This window comes from Parambassis ranga, chromosome 19 (genome assembly GCF_900634625.1).
Source record: "Parambassis ranga chromosome 19, fParRan2.1, whole genome shotgun sequence".
NCBI classification, from domain to species: Eukaryota; Metazoa; Chordata; class Actinopteri; family Ambassidae; genus Parambassis; species Parambassis ranga.
The window spans coordinates 708,875-727,179 of NC_041039.1; the positions used below are offsets into that span (position 1 = coordinate 708,875).

The window sequence follows — 18,305 nt, forward strand, 5'->3', positions numbered from 1 at the left end:
AAAATTTACATCTATGCAAAATTAAAACTTTGGATTAAATTTCACCCTCAATTCCATTAAATTTTTATGTAGATTAGGTCCAATGATTAAAACCTCATAAAATAAAACTTATTGGAGGAATATGGCTTATTCTGAAAGGTTCGAGATGTTCCTTTGTGAGTTGCCACTGAGCAAAGAGCAGGTTTTTGCAATAATATAGTCTGATCAGAAAAGTCTAATATGACACAAGGCTGTACATGCTACCTAGTTTTGCAAAACTATCTTCTAAGGCCAAGAATGTGCTTACTTTTTCCACGGAAAAGAATTACCGTATATAAGGAATTTATTTAAGATTTCAGTCAGTATTTGGCTGTTGTGCAGGTTATACAGTTTATCTACAAAATGGAGTGAAAATGGTTTGTATAGTAAAATATATAGTAAAACTTAAATAGTTAAATATCTACAGCATGTGGAGCTCCTGTTAGATTTTGGAGAATGCGGAGATCCAGACTCAAAAGTAACAATTTATCCAGACTCAAATGTAACAATTTATTTTGAAAAACACAAAAGAACAAAAAACCTCCCCAAGGAGAAAAAACAACTGAGGAACAGGTGCTCTGGAGGGCGCAGGCTGAGCTGGACGGGACCAGGCTGAGCGGTGTCTAAAAACAGGAGCAGGTTTTAGGAGTGGCGACAGGTGTGCACCTGCCACTGCCACCTAACCAGGCACCTGAAAAAGAGAGAGATGGCGGATTGCGGGACCTAGGAACGCCCCTTCCACGGCAACGAACATCCAGCGGTCGGCTGACCGTGTAGGCAGGAGTACCGTCAATGAATGGGGGAGCCGGGGAGGAGGGGACGGTGGCTGGAGATGGCTACTGGTGACAGGCTTAATGTGCGAGACATGAAACATGGGGTGGATCCTCATGGAATAGGAAAGGGACTGCTTGACAGTCACAGGATTAATGATCTTAACTATCTGGAATGGCCCGATCAATCGGGGGGACAGCTTACGAGACTCCGTTCTGAGGGGGATGTTTCTGGTGAACAAAATAACTGACTGACCTTCCCTGTAGGCAGGAGCTGGTGTCCGGTGGCGGTCCGCGATTCGTCGGTTCTGGTCAGCAGTCCGTAGGAGTGCCCGCCTGGCTTGCTTCCAGATCCAACGGCACTGTCTTAAATGGTGTTGAACGGACGGAACCGCCAGCTCCTCCTCCTGAGCTGGAAAGAGGGGAGGAAGAAGCCTCAAACAGGAAGATGCCAGTCTGAGAATTGTGGGCATGTTCAACAATGACTAGTAGACTACTACTAAAATGACTACTGGTTAGAATGACTGAGTTACCCTCTGAGACAGGAAGTCCAGTGATGAAATTGAGAGCGATGTGTGACCAAGGACGGCCGGGCACTGGGAGAGGACAGAGTGAACCAGCGGGGGGCTGATGAGAAGCCTTGCCATGGGCACAGACTGAGCAGGCAGCGATGAACTCCTTGACGTCCCCCTCCAGCGCAGGCCACCAGAAGTGGCGTTGAAGGAGATTAACTGTCCGTCGTACACCGGGATGGCAAGACCAGCGAGAGGTATGACACCACTAAAGAACCTGAGAGCGGACAGAGGGTGGAACGAGAAGGCGGTTAGCAGGCCCACCTCCCGGATCTGGCTCGGAACGTAGAGCCTCCCTGATCTTGGTTTCGATCTCCCATCTGACTGCACCGATGACCTAGGAGGGAGGAAGGACGAATTCTGGGTCAGCTGACAGTTCGTGACTCTCGTATAGGCGGGAGAGAGCGTCAGGTTTGGTCTTGTGACTTCCTGGTCTGTAAGTGAGAGTGAAGTTAAAACGGGTAAAAAACAACTGCCAACGTGCCTGGTCTTTTAGCACCACAAATGTATTCCAGATTTTTGTGGTCTGTCTCACGGCAGCTACAATGTGTAAAACTCACGGTTTCCCACATCGTAGTTGCGTTCAGCTGGAGGCGGCGTGAGAAGGCGTGCACATGGGTGAAGTTTCCCATCCTCCTTGGACCGGTGGGACGGGACCACCCCCACCTCGGAGTCAGAAGTGTCAACCTTGACAATAAATTGGAAGTGAGCTGAGTAAGAGGTAAGGCTAACTGGTTGTAATTTCTGATGAACCTTCGGTAGAAATTAGCAAAGCCTAGAAACTGCTGCAGCTGACGCCTAGTGGTGGGACGAGGCCACTCGACTATGACTCTAATTTTCTCCGGGTCTGCTTTAACCTGCCCCGCCTGGATGATAAACCCCAAAAAACTGACTGACGGGGAGTGGAATTCGCATTTCTCGGCTTTAGCAAAAAGCCGCTGCAAAACAGCACGAACATGGGAGATGTGTTACTGTAGAGAAGAGGAGAAAATCCATTCCATCGATCCTTTCTCTGGGGCCGAAAGGCTGTACAAACGGCTAGAAGGGAGAGAGACACCCGGGAGAAGATCAATGGGACAATCCTAGGGACGATGAGGAGGAAGAGCAAGGGCTTTCTCTTTGCTAAATGTCTCAGCAAGATCATGGTACTCCGTAGGGACGGAGTGCAGTTTAGGTGGCTCGACAGGGTGAGGAGGAACAGGGGAAGCTGTAGGGACAGCAGAGTGGAGGAGTCTGACTCACCCATACTCCTAGTTCTACCGACGAGCCTGGTCTTTTGTCCGAATAGTGCATTTGAAACGTCCAAAAAACTCTAGTAAGGAGCGATTAGCTAAAGGTGAAACAGAGTCCTCAGTCTCTATCCAGTCCAGAGTCCTGTCACGAAGGAGGCCAACAATGTAGAGTACCTTAGACCGATCTGAATAGAAGGTGAGCGGCTTGAGAGCGAAGACATTAGTGCACAGAAGAAGAAAACCAGAACACTTGCCGATGGCACGATCATAGGGTTCCGGTTCAGCCACGTGGTGCTTGCGTTGAGGGTTTTGGTTGACCCGAGTAGAGTAGAGAGTAGAGAGGAGATGAGCAGGAAGATTATTAAAACGAGTGAGTAGTTCTTGTACCTAATTGGTTGTTCATGACGGGCCAGCAGAGTTCCTTGGTGAGTGAGGACTTGAGATAATGAGGACCTTGGCTGGCGATGGTAAAGTCGGCGAACCCTCCGTCGACACAGGTACATCCAGGAAGTATCCAGTTGTCGATGACGAAGACGTCGGCCTATCAGTCGGGTAGGGATCATGGTGACAAAGGTAGGAGTCCGCTGGATCTTTGCTGGTCAGTTCTTCTGTTAGGTTTTGGAGAATGAGGAGATCCAGGTGCAGACTCAAAAGTGACAATTTATTTTGAAAAACACAAAAGAACAAAAAACTTCCTGAAGGCATTTTGTTGTAGGAGGAACAGAGGGATATGTTTTTAAAAAGGGCAAAAATAAAAATATTAACTTCCACAGAGCGGCTTCCAAAGCAGCTTAAAATACGAAAAGCTATAAAATATGTATCCTCACCCTCCAAAGGTGATGATGGTCAGTACACCTCCTCCAGGACAGACAGCTGGTCCTGCAGGGAGTCCCACTCTCCTCCACCCAGCAGTAATTCTCTGGTGTAGTGACAGACCTGATGCTTAATGACACATTAAAGCATTTAAAGTATTAAAATTACAAACAGACCCTGTATCAAGTCTTACAATTGAATAAAATATAAATTACATTTAATCATATTTGTCTATCTACTGGTTATATGGCTAGCGTTTGCTCAGTAGCTGGTATATTAATTATGATCAATTATATGGTTAAACAGCAGCTTACCGTCACCTCCCCACTGCACTCTCCCAGCCTGAAGAAACTGAGCCGTCACCGGTTTTGCTGCCGCTGGAGCCGCCTCTCCTCTTCCTCCAACAACAAATAAATATATTAAAAAATTCCAAATTTCTAAATCCACACTGTTGTCCCACTTGTTGTGTAGTCCCTGTTGTGTCGCTGTTGCTGCTTTTGTTTTTCCCGGAGCAAAATTTATGACGTCGCGCCACAATCAGGAAGTGCTTTGAAGGCCAGACCATCCCATTTACCAACGGTTGAGGATCCTCCGGAGGATCCTCAGGAGGACGCGGCCTCCTGAGACCGCGTAGGCTGCGTCCTCCGAAGGATGCAGACCCTGAAATGAGACACAGCTATTGTGTTTCCACTTTGGCTGTCTCTTTATCTGATTGGTTGAGGTTACCTTGTGGTTGACAGTGATAGATGTTGACAGACGATCATCTCTAAGTCAACATCAGGTATTCTTTAGATAATGACGCATGATATTGGCAAGTCATCTGTATTTGCACGTTTTAGATATTCTGCAAATAAGTTGACAATGATACATACTGACAAAAATCATTAAAAGTCAGATTAGTCTACTGTAGTGTATCATTACTTCTACTGCATATAAAATGTGATCATCCACCCATCATTGAAGTAACTACCAATAGATATCAACAACTCTGGTAATTCTCTTTGCGTATAGTCTTCAGCTAATCTATGAAACTTTTGTTTGTTTTCCTGTTGTTTTTCTCCAGGAAAATATACACACATAGGCATAGGCATATAAAGACAATGCATGGTGTACATTCTCTAAGTCATATCGATGTTTCTTATAGGAGCCAGTGTCAAAAGTAGAGAATGAGGACAGTGAGGCCATGGGCAGAGTGGATGAAGGGGTAGAGGAGTTCTTCACGAAGAAAATCATCCCTAACTATGCACTGTAAGTTGAACTACACAACCATGCACACACACATGCACACGCACACACACAAACCTTCTTTTCTTTATATAAGCAAGCTATAGCTAGATACATTGTGCATAGGTTGCACTGAACTGCATTTATAAACGTTGTTGGTATTCCTAGAGAGAGATGGCACACTTTAGTGAACTACAAGGCTTCAGGGTTTGCATTCACACTGCCAATGGGAATGCTGTAGTAATATTATAGCCTGCATTATTTAAAATCTTATTATTATCTTATTAGAAGTCCCCAATGGTGTACTCATCATATTTTTCTATAATGTCTTTTATGCAACTGTGCATGCAGTAAATGTTTTGTAGGGTTGAAAAGATACTGTATCCCTTTAATGTAATACCCTATAAACACATTCCCTGGCTGAATTCTGTTCTCAACAAGCCTCCATTGAACACAGCATAAATACACTGGTTGTATATAATAGTCATGTATTTTAGGTGAACTATAGGATTGTCTATGTCCAAGCTCACTTCCATATACTTTGTTTTGCCGACATCTTTGGCTAATGCTCTGTGTAATCACAGTGGTAGTGAGTAGTCTACAGTAAGTTCCTCCCTTAATTATGAGCTAACTTTCCATTCATTTCATAATAACAAAGATCAAAGCAATTAATCAATAATTATTACAGCATGACACAACTGTCTTGCTTAGCTATCAGGTAGACATTCAGGTTATTTCATCAACTTGTATCAGAAACTTTAATATTTGGAATGTGCAACGAAAAATAGAGTAAATGGGACACCTTTTATTTCCATCTGTCTAGCATGCATTGTGCCAAACATCTTTATGTGATGTTGCAGTACCAGTACCTCACCAAGCAGGAAGTAAGACAGCATGAAATTGATTTCTTCTATAACCCATCAGTATTGGCTCAGACCTATGTGGCTTTGTGACTTCATAGGCTTGTCAATTGGACACGTCCTACAGTGTTTCATCAGTGGACTCAGGATACCACAGAGGCTCCACAGTAAACCAATATCCCACGATCCCAAAACTCCTTGTTTAACTGTCTTTACAATCTCAGCACTCTGCTGAGCGCTTCACCACATTCCTTCCCAGTGTTTCTGTTGTGAGCAAGGAAACCTTGTTCAAGATGAGTGGCCACAGCTATGTTTAGGGTCTACTAGGTCGTTTAGCCATACCTTTGCTTGGTTACTACAACAGGGCAAAGCTCCAAAACACTGACACGTCTGGGGCCTACCTGTTTATCAATCTCAGTTTGTCCATAAGGCCTTAAATATAACATACACAGTGCCAAAGGGATGTCTTCTCCTGTCTGGATATAAAATAACCAATGGACAATAAATAAGCTCTCTGGCAAACTTCAGCAACTCCTATGGTTTCCTCAGCCCCTCTTAGTTTTTGTGCATCCTTTATGGAATGGAGATATTGAGTCTTTGCATCCAGGCTTTCCATCAGTGAAGACAAAAGACAATTTGTCTGGGCAATGTGACTTACATCTAGCATGGGTTTTATGTCTGCCTCTGGTCACTATGCAGATTATGTACCTACTTTGATTCTGTCTTTTGTTCCAAAGTAGATTGTCAGTTACTGGGAATATTTGGCTGACTCCTGTCATCATTGCTTTTACTAGACTGATCACTGACACCTGTTCTGTTTTTTAGATTCAATATTTAGGTGACATTTTAGGTGTCATTTTTTTCTTTTTGTTTTTTTAAGGAACTTGTTTTAGATCTTTTGTTGGGTGAGCTAAGGATTGTAGACACACAGAGCAGAATCAAGACATGGTAATACACATACACATTCTCCTTCCTCCTGGATTTTCTGGCTGCAAATCACACACCTCCCCTCTGCATCATACAGAGGTCACATCTCTCATGATCAATAATGAAAGTTGTCTTGACCTGGTTCCTAATGTACCATAGGAATACAGTGTAGTCTGACAACTTACAGTTGTACAGTTGTATATAGTGAAATGCCAGGCACACAATGCAGCTTACATTTTACAAACTGTAGTTTACAGTCCTTTTCAAAAATTACTGAGTCAATAATTAAGGTCAAGCTGATATCAGAGTCCAACAATTAGTTTCCACTGTACTCTTGTTGGTCAAGCAAAAGTGTTGACACAGTGGCACAACATAAAAAGTTTAAGAATTAACTAACATATAAGGAAATCATTTCCAGCATTGACCATCATGCCGCACCTTGTTTACAGTGGTGCAAAAAGTACTAATCAGAGAGAGATGTTATTACTCTGTGTGTTGTTCGCACAAATGTTCTTGTTGTGTACCTGGGGTGAGCATGTGTCTAGGGTCCTGTGCCAGTAGTTGTAGTAGTACTGAGTGTCTCTTCTTGTGTGTTGCTCTTTCTGCTGTCTCCCTGCTGCAGAAAAGGCCGATGGGAGGAGTCACACCCTGCCCAAGCCACCCCCTCAGCCTCAATCCCGTGTTCCTCCTTGTCTGACATTATCACTTCCTCAACCACCACCACTGTCACCTTTCCCTCTATTCCATCAACTGACACATTGCTAACATCTGCTGTTATCCCACCCCTCTCGACGTCTTCTACTCCCCCCCTCTCCTCTTCCATCACCTTTATCACCACCACCACCACCACCACCGCACTTCCCACCAAAAATATCAAGAAAAAGTTTGGTGACTTCTTCGCCTTCAAGAGGGCCCGAGCTGGCCGAGCTGCCAAGGCAGGCGGGGGAGAGGGAGGAGGAGAGGGGATGAAGGTTAAAAGAACCTCCATTGCAGACCTCATTCGACCCCTCCGTGAGGCCAGAGAAAGGGAGAGAGAAAGGGAAAGGGACATGGAGAGAGGGAAGGAGAAAGGGGAAAAATCTGTGAAGAATGTTAATATTTCTCATGATGCCACCACCACAGAAGGAACCGTCACCACCAGCCACCATCTTGCAGGCGATATGAGGGAAAAGATGGCACCTGCCAAGACATTAACCATGATCACGCTTTCCAGTGAGACTATTGCCACATGCCCAACCATCACCACAAGTCACAACCTCGACAATTCCGCACTCTCCAACTTGGAAGAAGAGGCAGCCCCCATCCTACCAGCATGTACCCCTTGTGCTGTGGTTTTTTCCCCTTTAACTGAGCAGCTGGGCCACACTCCGTATGGAGAAAGGAGACTGAAGCTGACTGAGAGGTCACTAAGAGAGGGCAAGAGTCAGAGTCTCATACTACTGACAGGATTAGAGCCTGAAGACAAGGATAATACACCAATTAAGGTCAGTTTAACACACACTTAACACATCTAGAGTAAAAAAAGTCATGTAATACACAAGTAACACTCCTAATACTGTACATTCCTTATTCCTGGCTCACAACAACTCTAGCTTAGAGGCTTATTTTTACTGGTGCTGGAGTGCTTTTTACTGGCACACATTCACACATTCCTGCAACCAAGAATAATCAATAATTTCACACCAAATGTTGATTTAAGATTACATTAATCAGACATCAACCAATCAGAATCAAGTATTCAACACAGCCATATCATTGTGTTTGATAAAACCCTGCATAACTATCACATTTGTGGCTTTGTCAGCCAGATACTAGTGTTTGTCTGTACTTGTTTGCTTTTCAAAAGTACACCTGAAAACTGAAGGACTATCAAAACACAAATATTTGTGTTCAAAAATATTGGTGATTCTAAATAAGTTGAAAATATGGTGAGAAAAAGAGGTATGTTCTCATGGATTAAACAATTTGAGCAATAATATTGTGAATCCTGAAAATTAATAGTTTAATAATTTTCTTGACTTACTTAACCCTGTGATATCTGACAGAAACTCTCCTTAAAAGTAATTGAATAAAGATGTCTTAGCTAAATAATATATAAAACTATAAGTTAAATATGTCTCACTTTAATACACATATAAATGCTGATGTCAAAGAGTGTTAATATCTGCAGTTTAAAGCAAAGAGGAATGCTTTAAAGTTGCAGACTCCCATCCCTTCTACTATGTAGCTAAGATGAATTGTGAAATTGTGTCCATCATTTCACACTAAAATGTAATACCTACATTTACATACAGTACACTTTATTTGCACTCAATGAAAAAAAGTGTGATTGCATCTCTGAGTAGTCAGTATAACAAGGAGTAACTTACAATTCCAGCAGCAGTGAACAGTGTTGCTGTTGTTATCAAAACACACTTGTATGTGTGTTTGCATTTGTTCAGCCATTCACTGTAACTGTTCAGTTCATTTGTTAGCAGCAGTAGTAAATTTCATTGAACATCTATTCACACCTGCACATGTGTATGTGTGTTTTACTTTTGTTGTATTGTTTATTTGTTTAGAAACATGCATCAGAGAGCACATCCAGTTTTGAGCAGAGGCTTCAGGTGATGCTGCACAGAATGGGCGTGGCCAAAACTCCACCTGCTGACCCCAAGATGAGCCAGGTAGAGTGGGACTGTACACCTCTAAACAGCATGCTACTCTTTCAAAAATAGTTTTATAAATAAAATGGAAGTTGTGTTATTTTCAGATTTTAGGAGCTTTTTATTATTTTTGTTAATCTATACCTGAGCAGATTGACATCATTCCATAAGGATAAGTCAGAAAGATGTTGGAAAGAGGCTAAAAGGTTTGACAGATTTGTTGTAAAATTATTATGTAATCTCTCTTCTGGATTCCAATATCAGCATATTGAATAAACTATACAGGATACACTTTTTGCTCCCAACCTGTCAGACCAGCAACTAAAACGTCCGAACTAATAATAATAAGACACTGTCCTTCACTTCATTTTTTGTTTTGTGGTATATATTTGTTTAAGTACACGATGTACAGTAAATGTATTCATTTTTGTTGTTATCAGGTGGTATTTTCACAAAATTCAGATGAGATCAGTGCAACCACAGTTATTCTAGTTGTGAATGTATTATTGTAATGTTGGTTGAATGTTGTAGTAGTTTAATACTACAATTAATACTAGCTTTTGTCTGTAGAATAAAGATGAGGAGCTGAGAAAGGCCAACTCTGAAGGTAAGCACTTTTGAATAGAGTATCCCTTAAAATCATCAGTGTTTTTTTTTGTTTTTTGTTTTTTTAAAGGTTTTAAAAACTGAATCTTATTAAATAATGGATTTGTTTTTCTTGATCCTGAGACCTAGGCAAACATAAGCCATTCATGTAGCGGCCTTCATGGCACAGTGCTGTGTGAAATGTGGACACAGAATGTCTGATAGTTATAATAAAGTTTTTTAAAAAGCTATCTATTGACCTCCTTGTGTGCAACATTCAGCTGAAGACATGTCACATAGTCTGGCTTTAGGCTGTCTGCAGGCAGGGCTTGAGTCCGTGTCACAACTGTTTGCGGTTCATTGATTGTAGGTAATGTCATTTTTGTGTAAAATATATAAGGCATTTCTTGACTCAGTATCCTTTACTTCTTTGTGAGGCCTACATTGCTATCCATGCAATGGAAGTGGAGTCAGTGCACACTCTGTTATATGTTTCTGCTGCATGATCTGTAAAAGATTGTTTTGATCAAATAAATCTATACACTTCAATGATTCGTTGGTCAGAATTACTGTCACTGTGAACAGAGTGCTGTTAGTCTGTCCTTACCATAAAAACATGGCATGAGGTTGATTTCCACCCAAACAGAACAAGTGAGCATATTTCTCTGGCCGCATCCAACCTGCTCATGGGGGCGTGCCTGCGTGCATTTCTTCTAGTGAGTTTTCCTTGCCTAACCCCACTTGTACCGTTGCCTGGCCCCTCTGATTTCTCTTGGTTTTGAGCCCTGCCAGCTTGTTTTGGAATTTGATTGTTTGCCTAGCCCCTACCTGTACTGTTGCCCTGTTTTAGGTGGTGTTTTGAGACTTTTGAACTGGATGTGTCTGGAATTTGGACCGTCCTTTGCCTTGCGTGTGCTTGTGTCAACCAGCCTATAGGGACATTACAGCTTTATTGGTCTTATGATAGGATGACGTAAGCCAATATTATCATATGTTCCCTTAATGCAAACGTAAAATAATGTATGTCTGAATATGTGTCATTAGCAGAAATTTAACAATTAATCATATCTGGTGGGTGTGTTATTAACCAAATGTGGTGTTTTTTCATAAGGATGTGTTTTTTTTGTTTGTTTGCTTCATTTTGTTTACTTTAGCCTCAGTTCTCTTCTCTCTGGTATCTTTATGTTTTCAATATCTGTAAAATTGGCACTGCTTTTTTCTAACACAGTAATGACCTTTCCGGCAATTTATTAGCTTAATTATGTTTTTTAATTATCTTTTTTTCTTCATCTTTCTTCATCAGTTTGATGTCATAATCTCTTGCTCCTCTAGTGGAGATTTTCAAGGGCTGTAGATATTCAGTAGTTTCAGTAGGATGTTTTTAAGCCATATGACTGATTACTTCTGTATTTATTATAGTTAGCTTGCAGCTGTTTTACTAAACATCCGTAAGGCCACATCCTAGTGTAAAACTTTCCACTCAAAGCACTTTTCTGTCCATCTTTATCCAGGATGGTTTGGAAGTGTGTGTTGACAGGTCATAGGTGAGACTCTATCTTTTTTTATGTAATCCTTAAACCAGAGAGGCCTTCCTATGTGACTGGATTAAGATGAGCCCTGCACCCATTTTTTAAAAATTCATTGTTGGAATTTGAATTAAAAACTTATATCTCTGTCCTTCAGGTGCAATCCTGGACAGACCTGAACCACTGCCCACATATATGGCACCCAGAACCATGTCTACTTCATCAGGTACCATCATGAGATTAATGTAAATGAACAGTGATCATACAATGTGCCATAGTTGTCCAAATACTATGACACACATAAATCATTTAATCATTGAATCTTTCTGCTAGCATTTACACCGTGTAAGTAGAGTTTTGCCATGCTTTTTGTGCCTGAATATCTCTCCAGCATGTAGTCACCAACCTGCGTCATCCTCACTGTAATTCACTGTATCTCTTTTTCTGTTTCTAGCAAGTCCCAGACATCCTGTGAAAACACCAGACCCTCTCCTCCACCCAAAGCCCACCCTACCTGAGCGCCCAATTGGCCCCCTGCCTCTCAAACCTGCCATTGCAGCCAGGCCTCCCCTTCCTGCCAAAGTTGCTCCAGCAGGAGAAGACATTTGTCTCTTCAGTGCTCCTCTTCTCAGCAGCTCAACAGAGCGTGTCCAGATGGGGGCATACACACATGATGAAAGGCCAGGGGAGACCCCAGCACAAGTAAGTTAAACAATTCCTTCACTGCTGCTGATTGCATTTCTCCTTACACTAAACTGGGCTATGCCTTCCACAATTTTTGTGTCTATTAATATAATAATATAATAATGATACATTCAGCGGGGAAAGACAAAAGTGGAGACCTCTATTACACGACATGATTATAGACACTGGTAGAGTTTCCAATAAATGATTAAAATAATTAATTTAAGTTAAACTAGTTAAAATGTATTTATATAGCGCATTTTACAATCAAAATTGTGTCAAAGTGCTTCACAGAGAACCAGAGCCTAAACCCCCTTAAGAGCAACAGTAGCAAGGAAAAACTCCCTTTTAACAGGAAGAAACCTGGAACAGGGCCCGGCTCATAAGGACCCGAAGAAGAGGTAGACAGGACAGAGAGGATGAAAGAGAGAGAGAGAGAGAGAGAGGAACAAACATGCACAAACATCATACATTACAGAGAACAAACAAGACAGGTTGTTGATGTTGACAAGCTGTAACTATTTTGATAAGATAAGATAAGATAAGATAAGATAAGATAAGATAAGATAAGATAAGATAAGATAAGATAAGATAAGATAAGATAAGATAAGATAGACCAGTGGAGGGAATGACAGTGATGCCTGACATGATTATCTAGCTCTTCTCCCTACAGAAAGGGGAGGAGTTATACAGTCTGATGGCCACTGGCAGGAAGGACCTCCTGTGGCGTTCTGTGCTGCTCCTCGGTAGTCTCAGTCTACCACAGAATATGCTCCTGTAAAACAGCAGTGTGTCATGCAGGGGGTGAGACGTGTTGTTACAAATACTGAGGAGTTTCCTCAGTATCCTCCTCTCCGTCACCTCCACCACAGACTCCAGCTCCACTCCCAGTACCGAGCCAGCCTTCCTAATGAGCTTGTTGAGTCTGATGGCCATCTTCATCCTGCTGCCCCAGCACACTACAGCGTAGAAGATGACGCTGGAGACCACCGAGTGGTATAACATCTGCAGCATGGTCTGTCAGGGGTTGTGAGATGGCGGACACAAACGCAGACTTAGCCGGAGGTGAAAACAAACTCAGTTCCTTTAATATAGGCCAGGGTTCGGTACACAGGTGATCAGTCAACGTGGCAGAGGTATCCAAAAGGCAAAGGCAAAAAAGCAGTAGTCAAATCCAAAAAAACAAGTCACACACAAGAGAATCCAAAACTCACTCGAAAACACGTAGGAAAAAACACAAGAATCCAAAACTTACTCGAGAACACGTAGGGAAAAATCACAAGAGCAGAAAGGCTACTTGGACGGCTGTGTCGCATGACTCACAAGACGAACTGGCCACAAGGGGCAGGAAACACACAGGCTTTATACACAGGAGGGCGGGAAGACAATTGGACACAGGTGAAGCACATTAGGGCGGAGCAGGTAATCACAGGTGGGGGAAGGGAGCACACATGAGGAAGGGGAAGTAAACAGAACTGAAACACAAGGGGAAGATCGAGTTTCAAAATAAAACAGGAAGTGACTAGTAAAACTAGAACTAATACAAACAGAAAATGAACTACAAAATAAAAGACCTGGCTGAAACCATGACAGTACCCCCCCCTCAAGGAACGGCTCCCAGACGTTCCACTAGAAACCACAAGTCCGAACAAAAATACAGGGAGCAAAAAATCAGTCTAATAAGGGTCCAGAAAACAAAAACTCAGAAAACTGGGTAGAGACTGTCCAGACAGGAAGCCAGAACCGAAGACGAGGCAGAAGACCCTCCAGGGTCCAGACTGGAAGCCAGAACCGAAGACGAGGCAGAAGACCCTCCAGGGTCCAGACTGGAAGCCAGAGCCGAAGACGAGGCAAAAGACCCTCCAGGGTCCAGACTGGAAGCCAGAGCCGAAGACGAGGCAAAAGACCCTCCGGGGTCCCGACAGGAAACCAGACAGGAAACCAGAGCAGGGAACCCTCCGGGGTCCCGACAGGAAGCCAGAACTGAGGGAGGACCATCGGCGTCGGGACTGGGGCTCGGGAGCGGTGGACCACCGGGGTCGGAACTGGGGCTCGGGAGCGGTGGACCACCGGGGTCGGAACAGGGGCTCGTGAGCGGTGGACCACCGGGGTCGGGACAGGAACTCGGGAGCGGTGGACCACCAGGGTCGGAACTGGGGCTCGTGAGCGGTGGACCACCGGGGTCGGAACTGGGGCTCGGGAGCGAAGGACCACTAAGGTCGGGACAGGAGCTCGGGAGCGAAGGACCACTAAGGTCGGGACAGGGGCTCGGAAGCGAAGGACCACTAAGGTCGGGACAGGGGCTCGGGAGCGAAGGACCACCAAGGTCGGGACAGGAAGCTGGGGACGGAACCCCACCAGGACTAGGATAGGAGACTGGGGACGGAACCCCACCAGGATCAGGACTGGGACCCGGAGCTGAGGGTTCATCAGGGCCTGGGCTGGAGCCCAGGGTGGAAGACCCTCTAGAGTTCAGAAAGGACACTCCTACAGTCAGTGTCAATGCCGCAAATGTTCCAAGGTATAAAAAATCCACAAGCTCGGCGGATAAATCCTTGGAGGTGGCACTGAAACACCCACCCTCGGGTGGTGCAGGAGAAGACGACGTCTGGAGTCCGCCCTCTGACGGATCAGGGAGGAGCGACGTCGTCTGGGGCCCGCCCCCGGGCGGAACCGGAAGTGGCGTCGTCGCCGAGGGCCCGCCTCCGGGCGGAACCGGAAGTGGCGTCGTCGCCGGGGGCCCGCCTCCGGGCGGAACCGGAAGTGGCGACGTCATCGGGAGTGCGCCCCCGGGCGGCACTGGGGTGATCGGCGTCGCCTGGAGACTGCCTCCGGGCGGAACCGGAAGTGGTGACGTCATCGGGAGCCCACCCCCAGGCGGCACTGGGGAGAACGGCGTCGACTGGAGACTGGGAAACCAGGAGGGCAGAAAGGGGGCCACAGGAGCAGTGAACTCCTCCATTTCCTGGAACGCCCCGATGTAATGGATGTGGAGCCAAGGCTCTGTGCTCAGCACTTGGTCCATGCCAGCTTTCAGTAGCTCTTTCCAGTTCCACAATGTCCCCAGTTGCTGAAGCAGGACAACCCTGCGGTTAACCATCCGCCACATCTCCTTCTCGTCTGTGGGAGGTGAGGGCAGGTTGTCCAACAGGCTTAACTCGGCCTGAACAGTTTCCCTAAGCCGGTAAACCTGGCTCCAGAGGCGCACCATTTTAAATGGTGCCCACTGAAGGCTTCGGCTTTTAACAGCCGCTCTGACCTCTTCCATGTCCGCTGTGTCCTTTTTCTGGCCAGTTCGTAATGTCAGGGGTTGTGAGATGGCGGACACAAACGCAGACTTAGCCGGAGGTGAAAACAAACTCAGTTCCTTTAATATAGGCCAGGGTTCGGTACACAGGTGATCAGTCAACGTGGCAGAGGTATCCAAAAGGCAAAGGCAAAAAAGCAGTAGTCAAATCCAAAAAAACAAGTCACACACAAGAGAATCCAAAACTCACTCGAAAACACGTAGGAAAAAACACAAGAATCCAAAACTTACTCGAGAACACGTAGGGAAAAATCACAAGAGCAGAAAGGCTACTTGGACTGGCCACAAGGGGCAGGAAACACACAGGCTTTATACACAGGAGGGCGGGAAGACAATTGGACACAGGTGAAGCACATTAGGGCGGAGCAGGTAATCACAGGTGGGGGAAGGGAGCACACATGAGGAAGGGGAAGTAAACAGAACTGAAACACAAGGGGAAGATCGAGTTTCAAAATAAAACAGGAAGTGACTAGTAAAACTAGAACTAATACAAACAGAAAATGAACTACAAAATAAAAGACCTGGCTGAAACCATGACATGGTCTGGCAGACGTTAAAGGACCTGAGTCTCCTTAGGAGATACAGGCAACTCTGTCCCTTCTTGTATATTGCCTCTGCGTTTGTGGACCAGTCCAGTTTGTGGTCAATGTGGACACCCAGGTATTTGTAGCTGTCCACAATGTCCACGTTGGTACCGTTGATGCTGACCGTCTGGGAGTGTCTGGTGCTTCCTGAAGTCCACCACTAGCTCTTTTGTCTTTGTGACATTCAGCTGCAGGTGGTTTTGTCCGCACCACTCCACAAAGCTGTCCACCACACTCATGTATTCCGCCTCCCAACCTCTGCTGGTAAAGCCCACAATGGCAGAGTCATCCGAGAACTTCTGCAGGTGGCAGGACTGTGAGCAGTGTCTGAAGTCTGATGTATAGAGTGTAAACAGGAATGGAGACAGTACTGTGCCCTGGGGTGCCTCCGTGCTGTTCACTATCATGTCCGAGATGGTGTTCCTCAGCCTCACAGATTGTGGTCGACCTGTGAGATAGTTAGTGATCCAGGTGACCAGTGGGGTCTCTACCTGCATGTCCAGGAGCTTCCTCTTCAAAAGGGCAGGCTGCACGGTGTTAAACACACTGGAAAAATCAAAGAACATGAATCTAACAGTGTTGCCTGCCTCCTCCAAGTAGGTGTGGGCTCTGTGCAGCAGGTAGATGATGGCGTCCTCCACTCCAATACGGGGCTGGTAAGCAAACTGCAGGGGGTCCAGCGATGGTCCAACAACAGCACGCAGGTGTTTCAGGACCAGCCTCTCCAGAGACTTCATCACATGTGAAGTCAGAGTAACTGGCCTGTAGTCGCTGTGTGCGCTTGGATGTTTGGTCTTGGGCACAGGAACAAGGCATGTTGTCTTCCAGAGGGCAGGTATGGTCATCAGGCTCAGACTCAGGGAGAAGATGTGCTGGAAGACCCCACACAGCTGTGTGGCGCAGTCCCTGAGTACTCTGGGGCTGAGTCCATCTGGTCCTGCAATTTTTCCCGGTCTTAGGCAACTGAAGTCCCTCCTCACCTCTTAGGTGGCGATGGTAACTGTGGACACAGAAGAGCAGAGAGAGAGATCTGATGGGGGAGGGGGGCAAGGAGGCTGGGGGGTTGTTAATGGAAGGTGGGGTAAGGGGGGCAGGGTGATGTTAGTGATGGGGAGGTAAGACTGGTTAGTGTGGTTAGGGGGAGGAGGTACATTGTTGAAAAACAGGTTCAGGTGGCCTCCTGCAGATCTCCATCCATCAGCTGGTCAGAGATCCTATTGTGGCCGGTGATGGTTCGCATGCCACTCACTTTCTGTTGAGGGATGTCTTGATGTCCTTTGTCACCCATGGTTTATTGTTTGGAAAGCAGCGTATTGACCTGGTGGGGATTGGAGAATCTGTACAAAAATTAACATATTCTGTGATACAGTCTGTGAGTGTGTCTACATCCTCACCGTGAGCGTCACAGAACACATCCCAGTCAGTCACCTCAAAACATCCCTGCAGGGTCTCCAGGGCTTCCGGTGTCCACCTCCGTACAGTTTTGGTGGTCACCGGCTGCCGCTGTAATGCTGGTATATACTGGGGTTTGAGGTGGACTAGGCTATGGTCTGATCTGCCCAAGGGAGGGAGAGCTATGGAGCTGTATGCCTCTTCAACATTAGCATTCAATAGATCTAGAGTTTTATTTTCTCTTGTTTTACAGTCCACAAACTGCTTGAAAGTGGGCAGAGTTGATTTCAGATATAACATGGTTAAAATCACCAGAGATCGCTATGAAGGCATTAAGGCTGTTCCATACTCCACAAGAACAGAGAACAGAGAACTCGCTCCATGGGTGGTAAGAGTAAAAAAAAAGTTATTTTCGGCACGGAGGTACCATACGCGAGACGTGTGTGTGCAGAACTCCACATACGGCCCTCCTACGCAGCGCACGTCACACAAAAGGTTGACCATGCAATTGTATTGTAAACTGTGTGCACAGTCGTGGTTACCTGGCCTAACGAGCTGATAATGTTCAGGGAGGAGGGCGTACAGCATGACATTAGTTAGAAGATCAGTGTAGCTGACTGTAGCAGACCTCTGGTCTGTGTGAGTTTATTTCTGTGAACGTGTGGATGACTGTCTGCAATAATACATCCCTTCTCCCGGTGTTTAATGTGCGCGAGCCGCTGTAACGCCGTGATCAATACTGGGATTAGTTTTTATCGCCACCCTTTGTACAGACACTCTCCTCTGTGCGCCGTGTTTCTCCTTCTAGGAGCTGTTTGCCAGCTGCTCATCTAAACTGTCCATCGTCGTTGTACTTCCTCCTTCTGTTTGTGTGTTCTGCACCTGAAGCTCTTGCGCTTCTCCACATTCATCACGCCCACAATTAATTCTGACCAATCACAGCATGGTTGACGCACAGCCTTGAGAGTGTTCTGCCCGGACCTTGTGCACGAGATCACTGCACAACGGGCGGTCCGAGATAAAAATGGCGTCATTTTGTGGGCGTAACGTTAGGGTGCTTGTTTCTGAAGAGCCGTTTTGAGGGTCGGTGGGAGGTTCCGGGACGTGATGACCGCCGCCATGTTGGCAGCATCACGTCAGCCAAAACTCCAAATATGGACAAAGAG

General features: G+C 45.4%; 1 protein-coding gene across 3 annotated transcripts in view; it reads left to right on the plus strand.

Annotated features, from left to right (window-relative positions):
• The window catches only part of carmil2 (capping protein regulator and myosin 1 linker 2), a 93,520-nt gene that overhangs the window by 61,914 nt on the left and 13,301 nt on the right, over positions 1 to 18,305 (plus strand). For all 3 annotated transcript variants that reach the window (XM_028430942.1, XM_028430945.1, XM_028430944.1), the window contains 6 exons: positions 4,550 to 4,653; positions 7,039 to 7,900; positions 8,978 to 9,082; positions 9,632 to 9,668; positions 11,330 to 11,398; positions 11,627 to 11,874. In XM_028430942.1, coding sequence (XP_028286743.1) covers positions 4,550 to 4,653; positions 7,039 to 7,900; positions 8,978 to 9,082; positions 9,632 to 9,668; positions 11,330 to 11,398; positions 11,627 to 11,874 — 1,425 coding nt within the window. The remainder of the gene's footprint in view (positions 1 to 4,549; positions 4,654 to 7,038; positions 7,901 to 8,977; positions 9,083 to 9,631; positions 9,669 to 11,329; positions 11,399 to 11,626; positions 11,875 to 18,305) is intronic.